The sequence below is a fragment of the Thalassophryne amazonica genome, chromosome 16 (genome assembly GCF_902500255.1).
Source record: "Thalassophryne amazonica chromosome 16, fThaAma1.1, whole genome shotgun sequence".
Taxonomy (NCBI): Eukaryota; Metazoa; Chordata; class Actinopteri; order Batrachoidiformes; family Batrachoididae; genus Thalassophryne; species Thalassophryne amazonica.
In genome coordinates, this window is record NC_047118.1 from 81,112,312 (window position 1) to 81,136,265 (window position 23,954).

A 23,954-nucleotide genomic window follows, 5' to 3' on the forward strand; every position below is an offset into this window, starting at 1 on the left:
TTTGCACTCAGTTGAAGTGTGAGGTGACCCTTAAAATATACAGAAATATTCCTCCAGATACAAAATTTTCAAAAATATATCATCCAGTGTCTGATAATTTGGTCTCTTTGTGTTCCATAAACAGGTCCCTGATATATTGGTGCATTGTATGGGACCCAAGCCATTTATAGGGTGAACTATGACTAGTAATGTGAATTTTTCAGAAAATGTCAATTTTACCTTCCTGCAATGTTAGAACTAATTAGTTTTGTACTTCCAAGTGACTTCCAGCCTTGATACTTGGCACAAATGTTTCCCAATATACACTCTGTGAAATAACAAGACTTTTGCATTATATTAAAGTTCATTTTTCAGTGCTTTTGGGACTTTTAAGGCAACCTTTGGTGTGAAAGTGCCCATTTGCATCTGATCCGTATTGCGGATTTAGTGAATATTTGATTTTAACATTGAAAATCATTTTTTATTATATTTTAGCTCAAACCACGCTGGCGCAGCTGTTCGCTCCATGAACGCGCGCTCTCATTAAAGATGGATTTAGTGATTTTTGTTTTTTTAATTGATGTGTATCTGTTTTGTTCACATTTGGATTTATATAAAAAGGAGCCTATGTAATCTGCTGTTTTGTTTTTTTTTTACATGATTTATTTTTAATGCTGACATATTATTTCTTTTATGGACGCGTTTCTGTGTCTCGTTTATTATTGCTGTTATTTTTTAATGACTCCTTTATTTTTTCTTTGGTGTGCCTGGTTCCTGTGACGTCATGTCGCCCCTCCATCCGGCGCTCCGTCCGCACGCGCCGTGTGTCACACATGCGCACGGAGCTAACGGGACATCCGAGGGGAAGATGCGGACCCGGAGGCTGGAGGTGGCGGCGGTGCTGGCTCCGCTGGCCCTGCTGGCGTCGGTGTCGCGGGCGGAGGTGATCGATGACCTCCTCAGCAGTCTGTCCAGAGGCGCCTCCTTCCTGGAGCGGCAGCACGCGCACATCAACCTGGACGGAGTGGTGGGATTCATCATGCTGCAGGGTGGGAGCACCACAACACAGCCAGGCCCCTCACACTGAACCAGTGAACTATACAGTAGTGTATAGTTCAGTGCACTGAACCCACGCAGAGTTTAATGCATGCATGCTGCAGGGTGGGAGCACCACAACACAGTCAGGCCACTCTGAACCCACACAGACTTTAATGCATGCTCAGCTTTAGCAGGAAAAACCTGCTGCAATGATTAAACAGAACCAAATCCTTATCAGTGTACTTCAAAAAACAGTGAATGATTGTCACTTGTATGTCTTCAAATTAAAAGTGCTCCTAATGAGGATAAAGTGATTAGAATTTGGTGAACTTGATGAACCACAGAAATCCAAAAGGTAACTTTGTACCTGTCTGCCACCTGCTGGACATGTCTGGGATTGCTGTAGGTAATAATCTTATCTCACGCATAATGGAAATAAGGCAAATGGGCAGCGCAGTCTCGTTTGAGGGCGTGTGCTAAAGGGGTAAAATATGATGCATGTGATGTAATTTCTCTGCTTCCGGGGAAAAACATGGCATTTTCTCTGAGTTTTCGAGCAAACTACACACAGTCAAAGGGAAAACGCAAAGAAAAAGTGACGATGTGGTGGAAAGTGGACATGTGATGTGGTTTGTTTATGAGCTGCAGCTCAAACATGCTGAGGCGGTTTTGCAGGTGAGAGAACGGAGCTACTCTGGTTCGCTGTGTAGGCTAACACGTACTGACACGACATCACCCACTCACCTCGTCTTCCCTTCTCCAATGGGAACCGAAAAAACACTTTTTGCGACTGCTTCAGTGATTGCAGCCGAAAACAAAACAGTACACCATTTTTCCATGTGAAGTTACGCTGTGTATATATTGCACAACGGGACCAGCTGTCCCCATAAGTGATCAAATCCTGCAATATTACGCAGGGTTCAGATGAGGACGCGGTGCCCTGTTCAGAATCTCAGTCTGCTGGGCCGGCTCAACGTTTATGACTACCCACAATGTAAATATTAAAGATTGTGAGCACTGGAAAGTTGGGATAGAAACCATCTTTGAACTTGAATGTGAAGTGTTTAAAGCCCCTTTCACACTGGGCTTACCTACAGTTGCGTTGTGATGCGTATGGAGTATGCTGGAAAATGCACTGCTTTTGGCGTAGTGTCTGTGTGATTGCTTGTGGTTGCGTTCCCAGTCTTGCCTTCAGTTGTGTACTGCCATGTATGTAGCCCTCGCCGCCATTTTTTTTGTCCACTTATGCTTATTGTTTTTTGACAGTGTGGAAATGCACTCCGTTCTCAAAACGGTACATGAACGGCACTCACGTTCCACACAGGGAGTGAAGGAGAGAGAGAGACAGAGAGAGAGAGAGGGAGAGCGTGCGAGGGGAGACTGCTACAGACTGACACAATGGATGTGATACATTGGAAAAAGTCAGAAGACTATTTCCAGGAGTTAATGGACTTAGTAACGTGCCACAATAATGAGAGAAAGAAGGAGGGGAAAGGCCTGGAGTGGCTGCCAGCAACCGCACGTGCATGCGTTACGTGCATGAGGAATGGACAGTGGATATGTCCCTCACTGGCCATCCATCCTTGAGGAGTTAACCTGGACGTGGGCATGTCCTCTCACTGGCGATTTGTCTCCGTGAGTAGGAATTAATGGCAGTGGTGGGCACAGTTCCGCTAATTCAGTAATCATTGAAGCTGATGTTTACATTATCAGATTAGCTTTTCCAGGATAACTTGTTAAAACCAACATGGACCAATTATCTTCCGATTAAAAAATATTTGCAGGCGTAGTGAATAAAGCTTAACAGTTAAAACATTTGTAAGTTAATATTGAAGACTGGAGTACCTACCTGTAAATGGTTTATCGTTGATGTTAACGCTTTATTCCTCTGCAGACAGAGGAGAACTAGTTTCAGGAGAAACCACACTATCCTCTGCAGACAAAGAAGAACTGGTCACAGAAGAGAAAGAAAGCAAGAGAGAAAAAAACATTTCTTCTGACCCCATACTTACTTGCTGGCAATATCACCCAAGTCATCCAAGGCATACAGTTTTAACTTATGGTTAAAATTTTAACCAAACTAATTTCGGACAAGTTATTTAAATTAACGTCACATCTGAAGTTTTATAAAGTGACAGTGTCAGCTATAAGTTTTAGTTTTAAAGTAATGCACTAATTTTGAAGGTTTTAGTGTGGACATGCTGTCTCCACAGTGCATCATGGCACTCACGACAGGAGAAATGCATTTGAGACAATCTGATCAAGCTCCACAGACAACAACATTAAACCCTTATATATTGTGCCTAAAACTCTTGGGAATATATTCTCTGGATTTATAGATGTTGTTATTGTATTTGTTTTACGTATCTTGTGTCGTGGCAGACATTGTGTGTTTGATAAACTGATGGTATTATTTTCTATCTGCTTCAACAATATCTGGACTGGGACTAAACAAATTCGTCAAGTCTCTCTTATATATATAGTTTGGTATTCTTCTGTATTGTTTTGACAAATATTGGCTATACAAATGTGTGACTGTAACAGTATGTAATAGTACGGAAAATGCAGATTTTAACGTGAAACCTCTGTGAACATATTGATCATGCCCCACGATTCTCATTTATGTCTGGTTGTGAGATACTAACTAAGATGGCGGTGCTCTGGCAAACAGCCAGTGAATGAGCGGATCAGCCTGGTCTCCCATCTAGTGAGTAAATAAAAATTGATGAGTACCACTTAGAAGGCAATGTGGCGAAAAGATGATGATCATGGTGGTTTGTGTCTTACAGAGTGCTGGGAGCTCTTCCAGTTAATTTTTGCTCTGGAGAGTTCTCCTATCTGGTGCTGAACAGTTGGCATTCCATGCTGTTGTACAGTGTGTTAGTACAGTCTGTAGAGGGCAGTGATAAAAGGGCTTAAAGACCGGACGACCAACCCAGGCTCACGGAAAGTGATTGATTTAATCTATTAGTTTGTAATACTAGTTTGTATCATGGAATTATTTTGTGATGTATCATGAATTTGGTTGTAGAGAAGCTTGAATCTTCGACTGGACTGGGTTGCTTGACGCGAGGACGTTTCGCTTCAAATTGCAGAAGCTTCCTCAGCTAAAATTTTTGCTCTGGAAGTCTGACTTCTCTCTGACTCTTGTAGAGATAAACAGAAGCCAGCAAAAGCTGGAGTTTTAAACCTAACCAGACCCCTCCTACTGAGAGGCAGACTGCTTTAGGCTAGTGACTAAACAATAGCTCTAATTAGTAACTATTGTACTCTAGTTAGCACTCTCCTAATGACAGGGCAGCTGTCCCTCCTAATGATGGGATGGATGCCTTTCCTGATTGCTCCCTTGATGACTCTCCTGATGACGTGAAAGACTCATTACCATGACAAAAGACTGAAACTGCTTTGACCTGAGTACCCCATTGTAAACAGGGGATAAAGTGTGTCTCAGACCCCCTCCCCGGTTAAGGCTGGGTTTCAAACGTTTCACAAAGAATGCCTCCTTGACCCCTCTCTCAAACCATTTCTTCTCTCTGGCTAATATTTTAACTTCCTTGTCCTCAAACGTGTGGTTAGTGTCTTTAAGGTGGAGATGAACTGTAGACTGAGGTCCACTGGCGCCCTCTCTGCGGTGCTGGTATAGCCTTTTGTGTAAAGGTTGCTTAGTCTCACCTATGTAGTGTTCGTTACAGTTTTTCTGACATGTGATAGAATACACTACATTGCTCTGTTTGTAACTAGGGATCATGTCCTTAGGGTGAACTAATTTCTGTCTCAAGGTGTTAACCGGTTTAAAGTAAACTGGGATTTTGTGCTGTCTGAAGATACTCTGTAGTTTTTCCCCTACTCCTGCTAAATAAGGGAGAGACACTCCTCTTCTTCTTGTCTCCGTGTCCTGTCTATCTGGTCTCTTTGTTCTCTGGGACTTCTGCACTTTGTCCAGGGACCATCGTGGGTACCCACATAGTGTGAGGGCTTTCCAGACATGTTGTTGTTCTTTAGCCCTTCCCTCTGTAGTTGTGGGCACCCGTAGGGCTCTGTGTTGAAGCGTCCTGATCACCCCGAGCTTGTGTTCAAGGGGGTGGCTTGAGCCAAAGAGCAGATATTGGTCAGTGTGAGTTGGTTTTCTGTAAACCCCTGTGTGGAGCTGCCTGTTCTCTCCAATCTGAGCACAGTTTGAAAAAATAAATAGTCAGCTTTTAATCAGAGAAATCGAATCGAGTGTCAGCACTGAAGTTTAATTTCGTACCTCTGTTACTTCCAAACTATTCAGGGTTTTTAATGGAAATACATTGCGATCGAACAGGACATTTTATTCCATGACTGAAAATCCGTTAAAGTGGAAAAGTGGAATGTGCCATTCATTTCCAAACTGGACGCTGTTTTTTATCCGGGACATCGTCTGGACTAGCACAGGAATTGTGAAAAGGCGTGGACATCAGCACTTTTTCGGCAAATTGAGAATTGCTTTGCGCGTCGCGGGCCGTGATGAAGCGTCACAGAACATGTTCTGGCATGTCCAGGCTCGTCCACAATTTCTTGGATAATCACTTGACTGAAAAACCACCGACAGCTGTCTGAACGCCATCTCAAAGCCATCCTGTGAGACCAAAATGGAGGTGGTTTTGTGTCGGTCCAGCAGCAAATCCATCGTGACGCGCGAAGCGTCCGCTCGGCTTTCCATGACACATTCTCTTGTTAAAAGTGAAATCTGCAGGAAAATGGCTGATGTCCAGCTCTTGTGATAACCAGAGAAATTGCACACGATGGTCATGGATCCACAGAGCGATCCGTTTCCGAAATGAAATGGTCGCTCAGCCTGTCGATGGCAGCTGGAGCGCGGCAAGCCCCACAGCTGCTGTGGGCCGTCCTTAAAGGGACAGTAACATCCCTTAATGTCTTTGAAGCCCATAAAATTTTCACCAAAAACCACCTGAATTTCTCAAATGGTGTCCACATGGATGTGCCTCACAGTTTCTAAAAAAAATTTGATCAAGCAAAGCAGCAGTCTCTCAGCCATTTCCCTGACAATGAAAATCCGCCGAGAGGGGTGGACCACTCCTCACTCAAAGCCTGCTCACAGGCGAATGACGCAACCGACAGGCGTGAAAAAAATCACGCATGCGCACGAAGGTTCAAGGTTGGCTCACGCAAGCACATGTGATTCAAATCCATATGTTTTTTTTTTTTTAAATAAGGTTGGATACTTTTCTAGTAGACCTCGTATATGGTGTTTATCACATGGAAAACCACACAAAACATCCGGTTTATACGATGACAGTTTAGGTGAGTTTCACTGTACATGGGATTGAACAGTAAATTTACCTCTCAAAACTTTGACGCTGAAGTAAGTCTCTTCCATCCCAAACAGCTGACTTTATTTTCCCAAAGTTTTTTTCTGTTCAGATCTCAAGATAATCTGTACATCCTGAAGCCATTGTTGTGTCTACTTGTATTTGCGCATCCAAACGCACAGCAACCCAACATTTTCAGTGAATAAATAAATTAAATAGCTGGATTTACATGCAGATAGATTGACATCGAATGCTATTTAGGCCCCAAGATGGCACCACAAGTCACGTAACTGTTTTTTTCAACTCGTCATGTTGCTACTGTCTCTCTGGTCTCAATTAAGGGACTCTACTCTCAAACCCTTGTTTTTGCAAATGAAAAAAATGACATATTTACAAATACGAGGTCTGTGAGAAAAGTATCTGACCTTTTTATTTTATGCAAAAACTATATGGATTTGATTCATATGTTTTTACGTCAGCCAAGCTTGAACCTTCGTGCGCATGCGTGAGTTTTTCCACGCCTGTCGGTTGCGTCATTCGCCTGTGGGCAGGCTTTGAGTGAGCACTGGTGCACCCCTCTCTTCGTTGTTTCATTGTGAGGAAATTGTTATGTGTCGGACGCAGCTCGGAGAACCGACCAGCGTTTGAAGGACCCAGTATGAAATAAGCAGAGCACGGTACAAAGGCTAACTGAATTTAATACATAACAGTGATAATATAATAACAAAAAGGTGCGGCCTGGCGTGGTGCGCTCCCAGCAGCGCTAACGGTCCGGAGCCAGAAGCTGTTTCGGACCCAAGGACCCCGCCGACACCCCCCAGGTGGCCGCAACAACCGAGTCTGTGAAAGAAGGAACCATTATGTGAGACCACACTCTACATACAGAACACTTAAAGGTGTACAAACAGCAAACACTTCCTGGCTTGATTACTGATCAGCTTCCCAACCTGCAGGCATGGAACATCCAGTTCACAAAACTCCACTGCAGTGGAAGCTGATACATGACTAACAAACAGCTCAATACAATAAGGTGTGAGGGACACCACATTTACTGACTGTATAACTGTTAGTCACAAAATCTAACGTACCTCAGGAAGTGTGCTGACGAGCGTGAGACCTCACCCCCTCCTCTTTCACAGACTGTGCATCAAACCTGGACGTTCTCAGCATCCGCTGCTGATGAGATGGCTCCCGAGACGACGATCTCACCCGTCTGGTCACAAGGTCGAGTCTCTGGCAAATACACACTGTGCACTCCAGTCTTAAATGCCAACATGTTCCAATCCATCCAGATGCACCACAGCTGTGAGTCCTGACGAGTCGCAGGTGATCAGGGTGAGGTCCTGACAGCCTCAGCAACACAGCCACTCAGTCCCAAACGCACGCCACCTGGGAGGAAAACCAAAAAACAGAAACAAACCGGCAGCCAGGCCCCCCCAGCCATATAACAGAAATGGCGGAATGATTTGGGCTTTTTTTCCATCAGAATTTTTTCAGAAACTGTTAGAGACAGGCAGCTGGAAACCATTCTAAAAATTTATCTGGCTTTCGATGAAAATTTTACGGGCTTCTCAGAGAACAAGGAGTGTTACTACAGCTTTAAGGATGGCCCACAATGGCGCACGGCGCGCCGCGCTCCGAGCCGCCATCGAGAGGCAGAAACCACCAGATCATTTCTAAACGGATGGCTGTGTGGAGCTGGGACCGTCGTGTGCAATTTCTCTGGTTATCACAAGAGCTGAACATCAGCCATTTTCTGGCAGATTTCACTTTTAACAAGAGATTTTGTCATGGAAAGCCTTGTGGAGGCTTCGCGCGTCACGACCGATTCGCTGATGAAACGAGACAAAGGAACACCTCCGTTTCGGAGTGTTAAAGGACAAGTTGGGACATGCCTATCTCGGCTTTCAGTGCTTACCAGTCGAGTGAGTATAAGAGAAATTGTGGAGAGGTGGGCATGTCCCAACTTTTCCCAAAGGACAAGTTGGGACATGTTATAACACAAGTTACAAATTGGAAATTTGTGTTTGTGGGTCAAAAAGTTTGTGTGCAAATCAAGAACTATTTGTAGATCACCCTCTGTGCATTCACAGGTATTAATGAGACAAATTTACAACCCAGTTCCAATGAAGTTGGGACATTGTGTAAAATGTAAATAAAAAAAATGTAAATTAAAACAATACAGTGATTTTAAAATCCTCTTCAACCTATATTCAGTTGAATACACCACAAAGACAAGATATTTAATGTTCAAACTGATAAACTTTATTGTTTTTGTGCAAATATTTGCTCACTTTTTTAAATGGATACCTGCAACACGTTTCAAAAAAGCTGGGACAGTGGTATGTTTACCACTGTGTTACATCACCTTTCCTTCTAACAACACTCAATAAGCATTTGGGAACTGAGGACACTAATTGTTGAAGCTTTGTAGGTGGAATTCTTTCCCATTCTTGCTTGATGTACGACTTCAGTTGTTCAACAGTCCGGGGTCTCCATTGTCGTATTTTGCACTTCATAATGCACCACACATTTTCAATGGGCGACAGGTCTGGACTACAGGCAGGCCAGTCTAGTACCCGAACTCTTTTACTATGAAGCCACGCTGTTGTAACACGCGCAGAATGTGGCTTGGCATTGTCTTGCTGAAATTATATTATGCTTTGAAGGATTATGTCAAAACTACTTCACAAATTCTCACCAAATTTGCACCACAGATATTAGGCCATGGAAGACACCACTGAATTTTGGAGGTGATCCTGATCCGAATTGGTGGACATCAGAAATCTCTAGTTGTGGTTGTTTATTTTATTTTTAAATTTTTTTCAAATTTGCAGAGTGCAGCTTTCTCTTTAAAAAGAGGTTTAACTTAAAAAAAGAGAGTGATTTGGGAGGGTGGCACCCACAGCCAAACAGTCCCTTTTTATTAAATGTATATTAACATTTTTTTCAAGTGTTAATTTTGTACATGTTTTTGTCTCTTCTAGTTAATAATATCAACAGACAATGTCTTACTCATTTTAAACAGTGCCCCCATCCATATACGAGAGAAGGCGTTGCACCCACTGAGTGCCGTCAGTCACTATCGATCATCTTTTGACCAAACCTCATCTCTGGATTAATTTATGGATTTCTACAGGCTACTGACAGCCCCGTGGTTTGGGTTGGAGCTGCACCGTGTTTTCGGTGTCAGAACAGTTATTCTTACCGGCAGAATTCTTTTGATTGAAACACTTATATTGACGAGCGCGCATGCACGCACAGTGTTGTGCAAATTCTCCACTCCGCATGAAGGGAAAACTGACTATTTTCACATTATTTCATTGTTTTGTGCATCATGGGAATTTCATCACGTGCAGACTGAGATGTTAGGAGCAGATGAGGGATTGCGAGTCTTTTAACTTGCAGCACAAAGCGGCTCGTGGTGGAACAAGAGGATCCATTCACAGCATAGACTTGAACCATCAATTGCAGGTCCAATGAATGGATTACACCTGTAGCTGACCGTGCCGGTCGCGGATCAGTACAGCAGAGACTCGAACCATCAGCCGCAGATGAAATGAACAGATTACACCTGTAACTGACCGTGCTGGTCGCGGATCAGTGCAGCAGGGACTCGAAGATTCATTGACTTTTCTTCAGCCAGGACAATGAATTAAATTAAATTATTTTCACAAGTTTTCATTAAAATGAAGATGATCTCACTGAAACGGACAGGTAAGACTATATTATTTTCTCCTTGTGTGAATTTTATGATTTAATAATAATGTGTTACACTATTCAAGAAGGAAACAATATTTATTTTGAAATAGCTGATATTTTTAGTCCCTTGTGACATTTTTTTCAGATTTGAATGTACCTTTTTCTCAGAAAAAAAAATCATACATAAAAAATCCACACCATCACTTTTTGCTGATGTCAAAGATAGTAAAACAAATTTTTTTTTAGTCAGTTGATTAGACCAAAGAGCTGGCAAAAAAGTATCTCCACCTGCATGCCGAAATCGCCTACAGTATTTATTAATTTATAACAACCATTCTTTGTTCTGATCTCTGCTAATATTGTCACTGTTGTCAGACTGAAGGTTTTCCTCCAAGGTTTTGTCTCCTTCATTGTCATCTAAATAAGGCTCAAAACCATAAAGCTGTGTCCTCCACAGCTTCTTTAGAAACACCTCCAGACTGAACTTAAAAAACAAAAACCAAAAGCTCCACATGAGAAAAAAAAAAAATCCAAAAACAGCTCGACCTCCACCGTGTTTACACTTGATTTGGGCTTGAATCGGCAGGTCCCGTTCTGTTGATGACATAGCAACAATATGGCCACGGCTGAGGGCTGAAATAGAGCGCAGGCTTCAGACAGCTGTTGTTTATCCTTCACCTGCAAACTTATCATTGACTTTTATTGTTCAGGATTTTTTAAAATATCAACATTTCATAATTTATATTGATATTTGTGCACATTTTTTGGTGTCACCTACACAGCAGAAACAGAACAACTGAAAAACTCTTATCTTCATCAGAATTAACATAATTAAAGATGAATATCATGAGCATGGAGGATATGTGGCTTTTTAAAGGGAGAATTTATTTGGTAATCAGAGTATATCAGGATTAAACCACACAGTTAATGCGCAGATGATCGTTTTAACTGCTTCATGTCTTCTGTCTCACACTGTGTTCTTTGTTGGCTGCAGCTCCGTTTGTTGACTCAGATTCAGATTCAGTTCCTTTCTGAGTCTGCAGCCTGCTTTCAAATACTTTTGATCTTCCAAACAGAATATTTACATCAGTGAACTGTGGGAAACATCTTTAAATGTGAGACAGTCACATGCAGCGTCTCTATAAAGTCCGGTCCCAGAGTGTTTCAGAAAACTGACTCAACACTCGCACAGCTGAAATAACAAGCTGAACCTAAACAGAACCTTTGGACCCGATACTCCTGCAGAATTGCTTGAGTGAAAAACAGTGCTCCAAGGGCCAAGATTTCAGACCATTCTTACATTTTCTTTTCAAACAATTAAACAACTCCAAACCAATGTTATGATGCCCAGGGCCCCTTCAGAAAGCAGGTTTAGTAAAAACCCAGTTAGTTGACAGTCATCATGGTCAGTGAGGATGGGGAACAAAAATTGATCTTCACAATTTATTTGCTATTTATTTTTTTAAGATGAAAATCAATTTTTAAAGACCAGAATTGATGTAATTCAGATTCAAAGATGAGCTGAAAGAAATGTAGTGCTACATTCATTTCACTGGGGGTGTGTGTGGGGATGCAGTTATATGTATAAAGAGAATGCAGGAGGGGACTCAGCACCCAGCCTTGAGGTGCACCAGTGCTGAGGGTCAGGCTTGGGAAGAGGCAGGAGCGGAGTCTGTGTATGTGGGCAATTGGATAGGAAGTCCTTGAACCACATACAAAGGGAATAATTTAAACCCAGACCGAGGAGTTTTGTGACCAACATGCTGGGGATGATTGTGTAAAATGCAGAGCTGTAATCTATAAAAAAAAAATCATACTCACATAGTACACTGCTTGCACAATTATTAGGCAAGTGAGTATTCTGACCTGATCAGAATTTCAATGCATAGGACGCAATAAAATAATCAGGAGGTTATGTTTTCACCGGCGTTTGTCTGTCTGTTTGTCTCTTAACAGGATAACTCAAAAAGGTTTGAACACATGTGAACCAAATTTGGTGGAATGATGGGAAATATGTCCAGGATCAATCGATTAATATTTGGTGATGATCCAGATTAAACTCTAGAATATAGCATAATGTATTACTTTGCCCTTTTGTGAATCCACATCCTTTGATATTGATATGTGGTGTGGCAGAGGCATGCGCTCTACCCAATTTGGTCGCGTTTGTCTGTTTGTCAGCAGGATAACTCAAAAAGTTTTGAACGGATTTTGATGAAATTTTGTGGAGTGGTTGGAAATGACAAGAGGAACAAGTGATTAAATTTTAGTGGTGATCTGGATCACGATCAGGATCCAGGAAGTTTTTAAAGGATTCTTCACCATTGCGGGGTGGGGGTAATTTTGACATTCTAGTTTCTAACTCCACAAAAACAAGGCAGAAAGGCTTGAAAAAAATTAGGGTGTAACATAATCAAATGTTCTATCAAACAACAAAGTTTGGTGATGATCGGATCCGGATTCCGGATCTGGTGATCCAGAATATGCAAAAATATAGGGAAAATAGAAAATGTGTCAGTGTGAGGTGACAAATGAAGCTAGAGATGCACAACTAACACCAAATTGTAGCTGAATCTGTACTGATTCAGTAAGGTGTCATCAGATTTGATGTAGCTTCAAATGTTATGGAGCTAGATCCAGAAGAAAACCGCCATTACCGAAAAATCGTTTTTATACAATAACTTTTGAACTAATAAAGACATAAAAGTGATTCCAAGTTCTAGTGGTATGTTTTCATGGTCAAGGATGTCAAATATACAGGAAAGAAAAGTGTATGTATCATAGTTTTGGTTGTAATGCTGAATTGTTGAATAGATCACTGTGCCAAGGAGGGAATCTCTTTAGGGTCAGTGACCCTATGGCCTTGGCGGAGGTTTGCACTCTCTGAGTGCTTCTAGTTTATTTATTTGTCTGTCTGTCTGTTAGCAGGATTGCGTCAAAACTACTACATGGAGTTTGACAAAACTTTCACCACAAATAGATATTAGGCCATGGAAGAAAGCATTAAAGTTTGGAGGTGATCCAGATCCAGATTCTGGAAGAAGTTACACTTTATATAGGCTTTGAAGGATTACTTTTAGCAGGATTACATCAAAACTACTTCATGGATTCTCACCAAATTTGCACCACAGATACATATTAGGACATGGAAGACTCCACTGAAATCTGGAGGTGATCCAGATCTGGTTTGGTGGATCCTCGATTGCTCTTTTTGGATTTAAAATTCTCAGGTGATGTGTATTTGTGCAGTAGGGGAGGGTGTGGATATAAGTGTTAACACCCCGTATCATGGTGTGTATAATTATTAGACAGCTTCTTTGTCTCAGACAAAATGGCTCAAAAAGACATTTAACACACACTGAAAAGTCAAACATTGTAAAATGGCTTTTAGAAGGATGCAGTGCTTTTGAAATAGCTGAACTATTGAGGTGTTTCCTGTATTTTCTGATTGTAAAGTCACACTTCCCCTTTGGTTCATACAGTGTCTGGTTTACTCACAGTTTCTCTCCACATCAGAAAGCAGCTTTAGTGAAAAAAATAATAAACAGGGGTGAACACGGATGTTAAGGACCTCTCAGTTTTTGATTTAAAAAAGCAAGTTCACCACAACTCAGGTCGGTCACCACGGTCACTGAGGGAGGGGAATACATCATGTATTCATTGATGAGGATTGATTTTTAAAGTAACAATTAATATACTGTATTCCTGCGTCTGAGCACCCTGGGGCGCCACACGAAATTCTGCTTGAAGTGCGCATGGGGGTTTGCACGAACTAGGCCAAATATTATGTTTGTCTGACACCTATTTCAATAAAATGTCCTGATTTCCTCACAAATAAGCAATAAATCACCTGTCTGTTTTTTCCCCTTTTCTTTCATCATTATTAAATGTGTTCCTTGTCAGCTGCTGTCTGTCTCAGCCAAAAAAAAAAAGTTATGTGCATGGTTGGTTTTCAATATTAACCACACGGACAATAATTTACTTGACTGAAACATTTTTTTCTCAGCATTATATAAAAAAGAAAACACTGGCTGTCATGGAAGATTAAAAAAGTTGTTTGTTTAAATGCGTCCATTGTTTATTTACATGTTTAACCCCTTCTAAGCCTGTATTTCCCACCAATAGGAAATTTCACTTTTTATTTGTGAGATACTGACGAGCCAAATGAGGCGGGTGGTAGGGGCTTAAATCCAGGTGACTCTGCAGTTAAATAATCCATTAGTTGCTGTCCTTACAAAGCCAACTGTATTGTCACAGAACATTTCCTTTTTCTTGGACAATAGTCTTTCACAATAAGAGCACAAAGTAACAGATGATAAGAAAAACATAGTGAAAACTCATTGTTTTTTGGTCTTTACATTATACTGGGAGTCAGTTTATTTTAGGTGGGCATTAATAAAGTTTAATTAAAAAATAATTTAATTATTAGGGCTGAGATGGAAACGACTGATCTGCTATGGCGACCCCTAATGGGGACAGCAGTAAATAGGAATTGCATTTGTTAAAGTGCTGCAATTGTGTGTGTTGCCTGTATGATGCTCAGATAGAAACTTTATGATTGCACCTCAGGTCAATTGTTGCCTGATTATCATGCCGTTAGTGTCGTCTGTGTTACGTATGAACAGAAAATTAGGTGAAAAGTTCATTCACACAAATAATTCCTTGTGTAAAACTTTACTTTCTTTGTCTGGCAAATTGATGTCTTTTTGTCTGTCTGTGTGTTTGTTGTGTGTCGTAGCTGAGCTGAAGGAAGCGGTTCGGACGTGGCCTCACACTGATCCCATCAGCTGGGCCCAGAGAACCTCTGCTGTGGCTCTGCTCAAATGGCTCGACCAAAGTTCTGCCAAAGCTGTTGCTGCTCTGCAGGAGAATGACCCAGCGTACTTCAGAGGTGAAAATAAAGCTGTCAGCATGTAGAGAATTAAGATCAAATGAGGGACTTTAATATGAGGAAATACCGAGGTCTATTAGAAAGTATCCCCACCTTATTATTTTTTTTCAAAAACCAAACCATATGGATTTGAATCACGTGTGATTGCGTCAGACAAGCTTGAACCTCGTGCGCATGCGTGACTTTTTCCACGCCTGTCGGTTGCGTCATTTGCCTGTGAGCAGGCTTTGAGTGAGGAGTGGTCCACCCCCCTCGGCGGATTTTCATTGTCTGGAAATGGCGGAATGATTTGGGCTTTTTTTTCCGTCAGAATTTTTCAGAAACTGCTAGAGACTGACAGCTGGAAACCATTCGAGAAATTTATCTGGCTTTCGGTGAAAATTTTATGGGCTTCACAGAGAATAATGACTGTTACTACAGCTTTAAGGACGGCTTCTAAGGACGCTCGGCGCGCCGCCACTCCGTGCCGCCATCGAGAGCCACAACCACCGGATCATTTCTAAACAGATGGCTCTGTGGAGCGGGGACCGTCATGTGCACTTTCTCTGGTTATCACAAGAGCTGGACATCAGCACTTTTCCGGCAGATTTCACTTTTAACAAGATTTTGTCATGGAAAGCCGAGACGGAGGCTTTGCGCGTCACGATGATTTGCTGCATGGAGCGAGGACAAAGGAACACCTCCACTTTGGTCTCACAGGACGGCTTTGAGCGATGGCGTTCAGACAGCTGTCGTGGTTTTTTTCCATCGAGTGATATCCGAGAAATTGTGGATGCTGCCTGGACAGCCAGAACATGTCCCGTGAGGCTTCATCACGGCGTTGCTGTGAGCCATGCTCGGCACCGCCGTGACGCGCGAAGCCCTCGCCTCCTCTTTCCATGACAAAAACTCCTGTAACAGTGGAATGTGCCGTTAATTTCCAAACTGGACGCTGTGTTTTATCCGGGACGTCGTCTGACTAGCACAGGAATTGTGAAAAGAAGTGGACACCAGCACTTTTTCGGCACATTGAGACAGACGTGCAGAGGAATTCCACGCAAAGCAACACCGTGATGAAGCCTCACGGGCATGCAATTTGATAATGGTAATGTACACACTCCTGAGTGACACATTAAGTATCAAATACATGATAACAAAAGTGTTGTATTCCCAGAGAAAGATGGTCTTCAATAACAATGCTTATTAACAAACCCTTAGCTATTTACAAGAAAGGTTCAAATTACAGTGCTGGGAAAAAACATTGCCAGAGTTCTGCCTGTCTGCCTTATATACTGCTGAAGTTGTTTACTTAGAATACTATGGAATATTCCATAACTTTGTAGAAAAAGCACAGTACTAAGTGCAACGTTACAGAACATGGAAAAAGCTCCAGAAGGCCACAGATTAGTCTAGACTAATCAAGAAATAAGCATGTTTGAGCTTATCTGTAAACAGATGAATCATTCTAGGCTGACACCTCACCATTGAGCCTGAAGGTGTCCCCTGAAGGCTGATGATCTCGAGTGACATCATCTTCTTGGGCTTTGGTCTCCGCTTGGAACAGCGTGGGTTGTGTGGTCGGTACTCTGGTGCTGGAATCTTGAACCTCGGTGCTGGTGGAGCTTGCTCAGGCAGGTGTACCCCATCTCCATTGGATGATCTGGAGGTGGAATCACAATCGCCGCTTCTGTGTTGATGCTTCTGTCAGCAGAGACGTCCTCTGGTGGGTTGACATCATCCTCACTGATGTATCTGGGATGTAGCTGCTCCCGTGACGTCTCCAGGTGGGTCCTCGAGGAATGACCTTCACATTGACTGATCTGGTACCCAGTCGTTTGTGATGATGGCAGGAACCCATGTCTGCTGTTGGTCACAACGAGGTCCAAAGTACTCCACGTAGACTGGGTCACCAACTTGGTAGTTTCAGGTGAGCTTGTCCCCGGGTATGGGTAATTCCTGCACCTGTAATTTGGTCGCATGCCATATCTGCTTTCCTTGAGTGATGTGCGCAGGTGACAGCAGCAGAGTGTCGATCCGTGCTCTGAGTTGGCGACCATTGAGAAGTTCACTTGGCGTGTATCCACAGGATGTTGTCGTACGGCGGTACTGTAGCAGGAACTCCTGAAGTGCTCTCCTTGGTGGCAGAGATGACTTGCGTAGTGCCTGTTGGAAGCTTTGCACTAGGCATTGTGCAGATCCGTTGGTAGCAGGATGATAGGGTGCTCCTGTGAGGTGCATGATTCCTCATTCCTTGCACCGGCTCTGGAACTCTTCTGAGGCAAACGTTGTAGCATTGTTAGTCACCAGTGTGTGTGGGTAGCCGAAATGAGCAAAGTCCTCCAGATGATCGATTGTTGCTCTCGACCCAACTGATGTGGCGGGATGAATACACGGATACTTTGAGTATGCGTCCATGACTACCAACCAGTTAGAGCCCATGTAGTTGATGGCGTGATCGACATGGATCCGGATCCATGTTTTTTTTATTTGGTAGCATCCAGGGATGAACAGTGGGCTGTGGTGTTCTGATGTTCTGTGCACGACTGGCAATGGCGGCTCGCTCCTTCAATGGCATCATCGATGCCTGGCCAGTACACAGCAGTCCTTGTGAATTGTTTCATCTTCTCCATTCTGAAGTGTCCGAGATGTAGGAGTTCCAGGACTTGTGATCAGCAAAATCTGTTAAGCATAAAAATTCAAAAAGAAAAATAGTATAGCACCTTCAACTGCACCACAGACTAAAACAGTTAAATGTGGTCTATTAAACATTAGGTCTCTCTCTTCTAAGTCCCTGTTGGTAAATGATATAATAATTGATCAACATATTGATTTATTCTGCCTTACAGAAACCTGGTTACAGCAGGATGAATATGTTAGTTTAAATGAGTCAACACCCCCGAGTCACACTAACTGTCAGAATGCTCGTAGCACGGGCCGAGGGGGAGGATTAGCAGCAATCTTCCATTCCAGCTTATTAATTAATCAAAAACCCAGACAGAGCTTTAATTCATTTGAAAGCTTGACTCTTAGTCTTGTCCATCCAAATTGGAAGTCCCAAAAACCAGTTTTATTTGTTATTATCTATCGTCCACCTGGTCGTTACTGTGAGTTTCTCTGTGAATTTTCAGACCTTTTGTCTGACTTAGTGCTTAGCTCAGATAAGATAATTATAGTGGGCGATTTTAACATCCACACAGATGCTGAGAATGGCAGTCTCAACACTGCATTTAATCTATTATTAGACTCTATTGGCTTTGCTCAAAAAGTAAATGTGTCCACCCACTACTTTAATCATATCTTAGATCTTGTTCTGACTTATGGTATGGAAATAGAAGACTTAACAGTATTCCCTGAAAACTCCCTTCTGTCTGATCATTTCTTAATAACATTTACATTTACTCTGATGGACTACCCAGCAGTGGGGAATAAGTTTCATTACACTAGAAGTCTTTCAGAAAGCGCTGTAACTAGGTTTAAGGATATGATTCCTTCTTTATGTTCTCCAATGCCATATACCAACACAGTGCAGAGTAGCTACCTAAACTCTGTAAGTGAGATAGAGTATCAATAGTTTTACATCCTCATTGAAGACAACTTTGGATGCTGTAGCTCCTCTAAAAAAGAGAGCTTTAAATCAGAAGTGCCTGACTCCGTGGTATAACTCACAAACTCGTAGCTTAAAGCAGATAACCCGTAGTTGGAGAGGAAATGGCGTCTCACTAATTTAGAAGATCTCACTTAGCCTGGAAAAAGAGTCTGTTGCTCTATAAAAAAGCCCTCCGTAAAGCTAGGACATCTTTCTACTCATCACTAATTGAAGAAAATAAGAACTTTTCAGCACTGTAGCCAGGCTGACAAAGAGTCAGAGCTCTATTGAGCTGAGTATTCCATTAACTTTTAACTAGTAATGACTTCATGACTTTCTTTGCTAACAAAATTTTAACTATTAGAGAAAAAATTACTCATAACCATCCCAAAGACGTATCGTTATCTTTGGCTGCTTTCAGTGATGCCGGTATTTGGTTAGACTCTTTCTCTCCGATTGTTCTGTCTGAGTTATTTTCAATTAGTTACTTCATCCAAACCATCAACATGTTTATTAGACCCCATTCCTACCAGGCTGCTCAAGGAAGCCCTACCATTATTTAATGCTTCGATCTTAAATGTGATCAATCTATCTTTGTTAGTTGGCTATGTACCACAGGCTTTTAAGGTGGCAGTAATTAAACCATTACTTAAAAGCCATCACTTGTCCCAGCTATCTAGCTAATTATAGGCCAATCTCCAACCTTCCTTTTCTCTCAGAAATTCTTGAAAGGGTAGTTGTAAAACAGGTAACTGATCATCTGCAGAGGAATGGTCTATTTGAAGAGTTTCAGTCAGGTTTTAGAATTCATCATAGTACAGAAACAGCATTAGTGAAGGTTACAAATGATCTTCTTATGGCCTCGGACAGTGGACTCATCTCTGTCCATGTTCTGTTAGACCTCAGTGCTGCTTTTGATACTGTTGACCATAAAAGTTTATTACAGAGATTAGAGCATGCCATAGGTATTAAAGGCACTGCGCTGCGGTGGTTTGAATCATATTTGTCTAATAGATTACAATTTGTTCATGTAAATGGGGAATCTTCTTCACAGACTAAAGTTAATTATGGAGTTCCACAAGGTTCTGTGCTAGGACCAATTTTATTCACTTTATACATGCTTCCCTTAGGCAGTATTATTAGACGGTATTGCTTAAATTTTCATTGTTACGCAGATGATACCCAGCTTTATCTATCCATGAAGCCAGAGGACACACACCAATTAGCTAAACTGCAGGATTGTCTTACAGACATAAAGACATGGATGACCTCTAATTTCCTGCTTTTAAACTTAGATAAAACTGAAGTTATTGTACTTGGCCCCACAAATCTAACCAGATCCTTACTCTGGATGGCATTACCTTGACCTCTAGTAATACTGTGAGAAATCTTGGAGTCATTTTTGATCAGGATATGTCATTCAAAGCGCATATTAAACAAATATGTAGGACTGCTTTTTTGCATTTACGCAATATCAATATCAATATGTCTTCTTTGACTCTGGGGTGTCAGCTTGTGGTTTGCAAAAGATTGGTGTTGCATTGGGCTTGAATTTCACATCCACTTCGAAATTCTTAAGGTATCCCAGTTCTGGTTTAAAGAGATCTGGAAATTCATTGCATAGTTTCTGGCACTCCTGTTGAAGTGCCGTGTCTGAATCAGCAGATGAGACCTGCAACATCTCTGGAACTTGCAACGTTCCCCAAACTGGCTTCAATTTGACAGATTTAATAGCCAGGGCTGATTGCAGAGCCGAATCCAGACTGATTCCCAGCATATAGATGGGGTGTTTTCCCAGAATGTTGAGATCTGACATCAAATCAAATCAAATCAATTTTATTTATATAGCACCAAATCACACCAAACAGTCGCCCCAAGGCGCTTTATATTATAAGGCAAAAGCCATACAATAATTACAGAAAAACCCCAACGGTCAAAACGACCCCCTATGAGCAAGCACTTGGTGACAGTGGGAAGGAAAACTCCCTTTTAACAAGAAGAAACCTCCAGCAGAACCAGGCTCAGGGAGGGGCAGTCTTCTGCTGGGACTGGTTGGGGCTGAGGGGAGAGAATCAGGAAAAAGACATGCTGTGGAAGAGAGCAGAGATCAATCACCAATGATTAAAAGCAGAGTGGTGCATACAGTGCAAAAGAGGTGAATAAAAAGAAACACTGGGTGCATCATGGGAAACCCCCCCAGCAGTCTCTCTCCTTCTAGTCCCTGTTAGTACTCTAGCTGCAGCATTTTGAATTAACTGAAGGCTTTTTAGGGAACTTTTAGGACAACCTGATAATAATGAATTACAATAGTCCAGTCTAGAAGAAATAAATGCATGAATTAGCTTTTCAGCATCACTCTGAGACAAGACCTTTCTAATTTTAGAGATATTGCGCAAAACCAAAAAAGCAGTCCTACATATTTGCTTAATATGCGCATTGAAGGACATATCCTGATCAAAATGACTCCAAGATTTCTCACAGTATTACTGGAGGTCAGGGTAATGCCATCCAGAGTAAGGATCTGCTTAGACACCATGTTTCTAAGATTTTTGGGGCCAAGTACAATAACTTCAGTTTTATCTGAATTTAAAAGCAGGAAATTAGAGGTCATCCATGTCTTTATGTCTGAAAGACATTCCTGCAGTTTAACTAATTGGTGTGTGTCCTCTGGCTTCATGGATAAATAAAGCTGGGTATCATCTGTGTAACAATGAAAATTTAAGCAATGCTTTCTAATAATACTGCCTAAGGGAAGCATGTATAAAGTGAATAACATCGGTCCTAGCACAGAACCTTGTGGAACTCCATAATTAACCTTAGTCCTTGAAGAAGACTCCCCATTTACATGAACAAATTGTAATCTATTAGATAAATATGATTCAAACCACTGCAGCGCAGTGCCTTTAATACCTATGGCATGCTCTAATCTCTGTAATAAACTTTTATGGTCAACAGTATCAAAAGCTGCACTGAGGTCTAACAGGACGAGCACAGAGATGAGTCCACTGTCTGAGGCCATAAGAAGATCATTTGTAACCTTCACTAATGCTGTTTCTGTACTATGATGAATTCTGAAACCTGACTGAAACGCATCAAATAGACCATTCCTCTGCAGATGATCAGTTAGCTGTTTTACAACTACCCTTTCAAGAATTTTTGAGAGAAAAGGAAGGTTGGAGATTGGCCTACAATTAGCTACGATAGCTGGGTCAAGTGATGGCTTTTTAAGTAATGGTTTAATTACTGCCACCTTAAAAGCCTGTGGTACATAGCCAACTAATAAAGATAGATTGATCATATTTAAGATCGAAGCATTAATTAACGATAGGGCTTCCTTGAGCAGCCTGGTAGAAATGGGGTCTAATAGACATGTTGATGGTTTGGAGGAAGTAACTAATGAAAATAACTCAGACAGAACAATCTGAGAGAAAGAGTCTAACCAAATACCAGCATTACTGAAAGCAGTCGAACATAAAGATATGTTTTTGGGATGGTTATGAATATTTTTTTCTTTAATAGTTAAAATTTTATTTGCAAAGAAAGTCATGAAGTCATTACTAGTTAAAGGTAAAGGAATACTCGGCTCAATAGAGCTCTGACTCTTTCACAGCCTGGCTACAGTGCTGAAAAGAAACCTGGGGTTGTTCTTATTTTCTTCAATTAGTGATGAGTAGTAAGATGTCCTAGCTTTACGGAGGGCTTTTTTATAGAGCAACAGACTCTTTTCCCAGAGACGCCATTTCCTCTCCAGCTTACGGGTTATCTGCTTTAAGCTGCGAGTTTGTGGGTTATACCACGGAGTCAGGCACTTCTGATTTAAGGCTCTCTTTTTCAGAGGAGCTACAGCATCCAAAGTTGTGCTCAATGAGGATGTAAAGCTATTGACGAGATAATCTATCTCACTCACAGAGTTTAGGTAGCTACTCTGCACTGTGTTGGTATATGGCATTGAAGAACATAAAGAAGGAATCATATCCTTAAACCTAGTTACAGCGCTTTCAGAAAGACTTCTACTGTAATGAAACTTATCCCCCACTGCTGGGTAGTCCATTAAAGTAAATGTAAATGTTATTAAGAAATGATCAGACAAAAAAGGGTTTTCAGGGAATACTGTTAAGTCTTCAATTTCTATGCCATATGTCAGAACAAGATCTAAAGTGTAGCTAAGGTGGTGGGTGGGCTCATTTACATTTTGAGCAAAGCCAACTGAGTCTAATAATAGATTAAATGCAGTGTTGAGGCTGTCATTCTCAGCATCTATGTGGATGTTAAAATCGCCCACTATAATTATCTTATCTGAGCTAAGCACTAAGTCAGACAAAAGGTCTGAAAATTCACAGAGAAACTCACAGTAACGACCAGGTGGACGATAGATAATAACAAATAAAACTGGTTTTTGAGACTTCCAATTTGGATGGACAAGACTAAGAGTCAAACTTTCAAATGAATTAAAGCTCTGTCTGGGTCTTTGATTAATTAATAAGCTGGAATGGAAGATTGCTGCTAATCCTCCCCCTCGACCCGTGCTATGAGCATTCTGACAGTTAGTGTGACTCGGGGGTGTTGACTCATTTAAACTAACATATTCATCCTGCTGTAACCAGGTTTCTGTAAGGCAGAATAAATCAATATGTTGATCAATTATTATATCATTTACTAACAGGGACTTAGAAGAGAGAGACCTAATGTTTAATAGACCACATTTAACTGTTTTAGTTTGTGGTGCAGTTGAAGGTGCTATATTATTTTTTCTTTTTGAATTGACATCTAATTACCAATACCAATACCATTACAGTTACCAATGACATCTTGGTAACTGTATAATTGATGTCTGCATTGATTCCGATTACTGGATTTTCTGTAACTGCAGTGAACATCCCAATCCACTGGTAGCTTGTGATTGGTTGCTGACTTGTAGCGGTATGTAACATCAGTCAGTTTTGGCTTTCCAAGTTGCTGCCAGACTGGCACAGAGATGAAATTCTCTGGGCTGCCAGTGTTGAGTTCCATACTGAACTGCTGCTTCTGGATAGTGACGGGCACTTCTAACTTGGATGTAACCAAATGGATGTTAAGTTCTGGGTTGATTGCCACTGGTCGGATGGTCTTGGTGCTTGCTGTCTTTTTGTTCTGGTAAAGCTTCTTGCAACAGACACTCTCAAGATGTCCGACGATATTTCAAAAATTGCACTTAGTGCCTTTGTGTAGACACTCTGAAACCTTGTAATCCTTCCCACAGTGATAGCACATTGGCCTTGTTGGTGGATCTGGACTGGACTTCTTGAATGTGTCTGGAGGCTTCCCAGATGATCCTTTGGATGAGTCCTTCCTGATTTTGTTGACTGGTTTGGACTTTGTCCCATAGACAGTCTCTTTGGCCACTTTAGCTGCGTCTTCTGTCACGACAGCGACCTCGACAGCCTTGGTGAAGGTGAGCTCATTATCCTTGATCTTGTACAAGGCTTTGAGCACTGCTTCATTGTTC

The 23,954-nt window shown here is 41.6% G+C and overlaps 1 protein-coding gene across 1 annotated transcript in view; it reads left to right on the forward strand.

Moving 5' to 3' along the window:
- Window positions 1–801: 801 nt before the first annotated feature.
- The window catches only part of c16h16orf89 (chromosome 16 C16orf89 homolog), a 76,158-nt gene continuing 53,005 nt past the window's right edge, over window positions 802–23,954 (forward strand). The window contains exons 1-2 of the mRNA XM_034190880.1: window positions 802–1,028; window positions 14,752–14,904. Coding sequence (XP_034046771.1) covers window positions 848–1,028; window positions 14,752–14,904 — 334 coding nt within the window. The 5' untranslated portion in view covers window positions 802–847. The remainder of the gene's footprint in view (window positions 1,029–14,751; window positions 14,905–23,954) is intronic.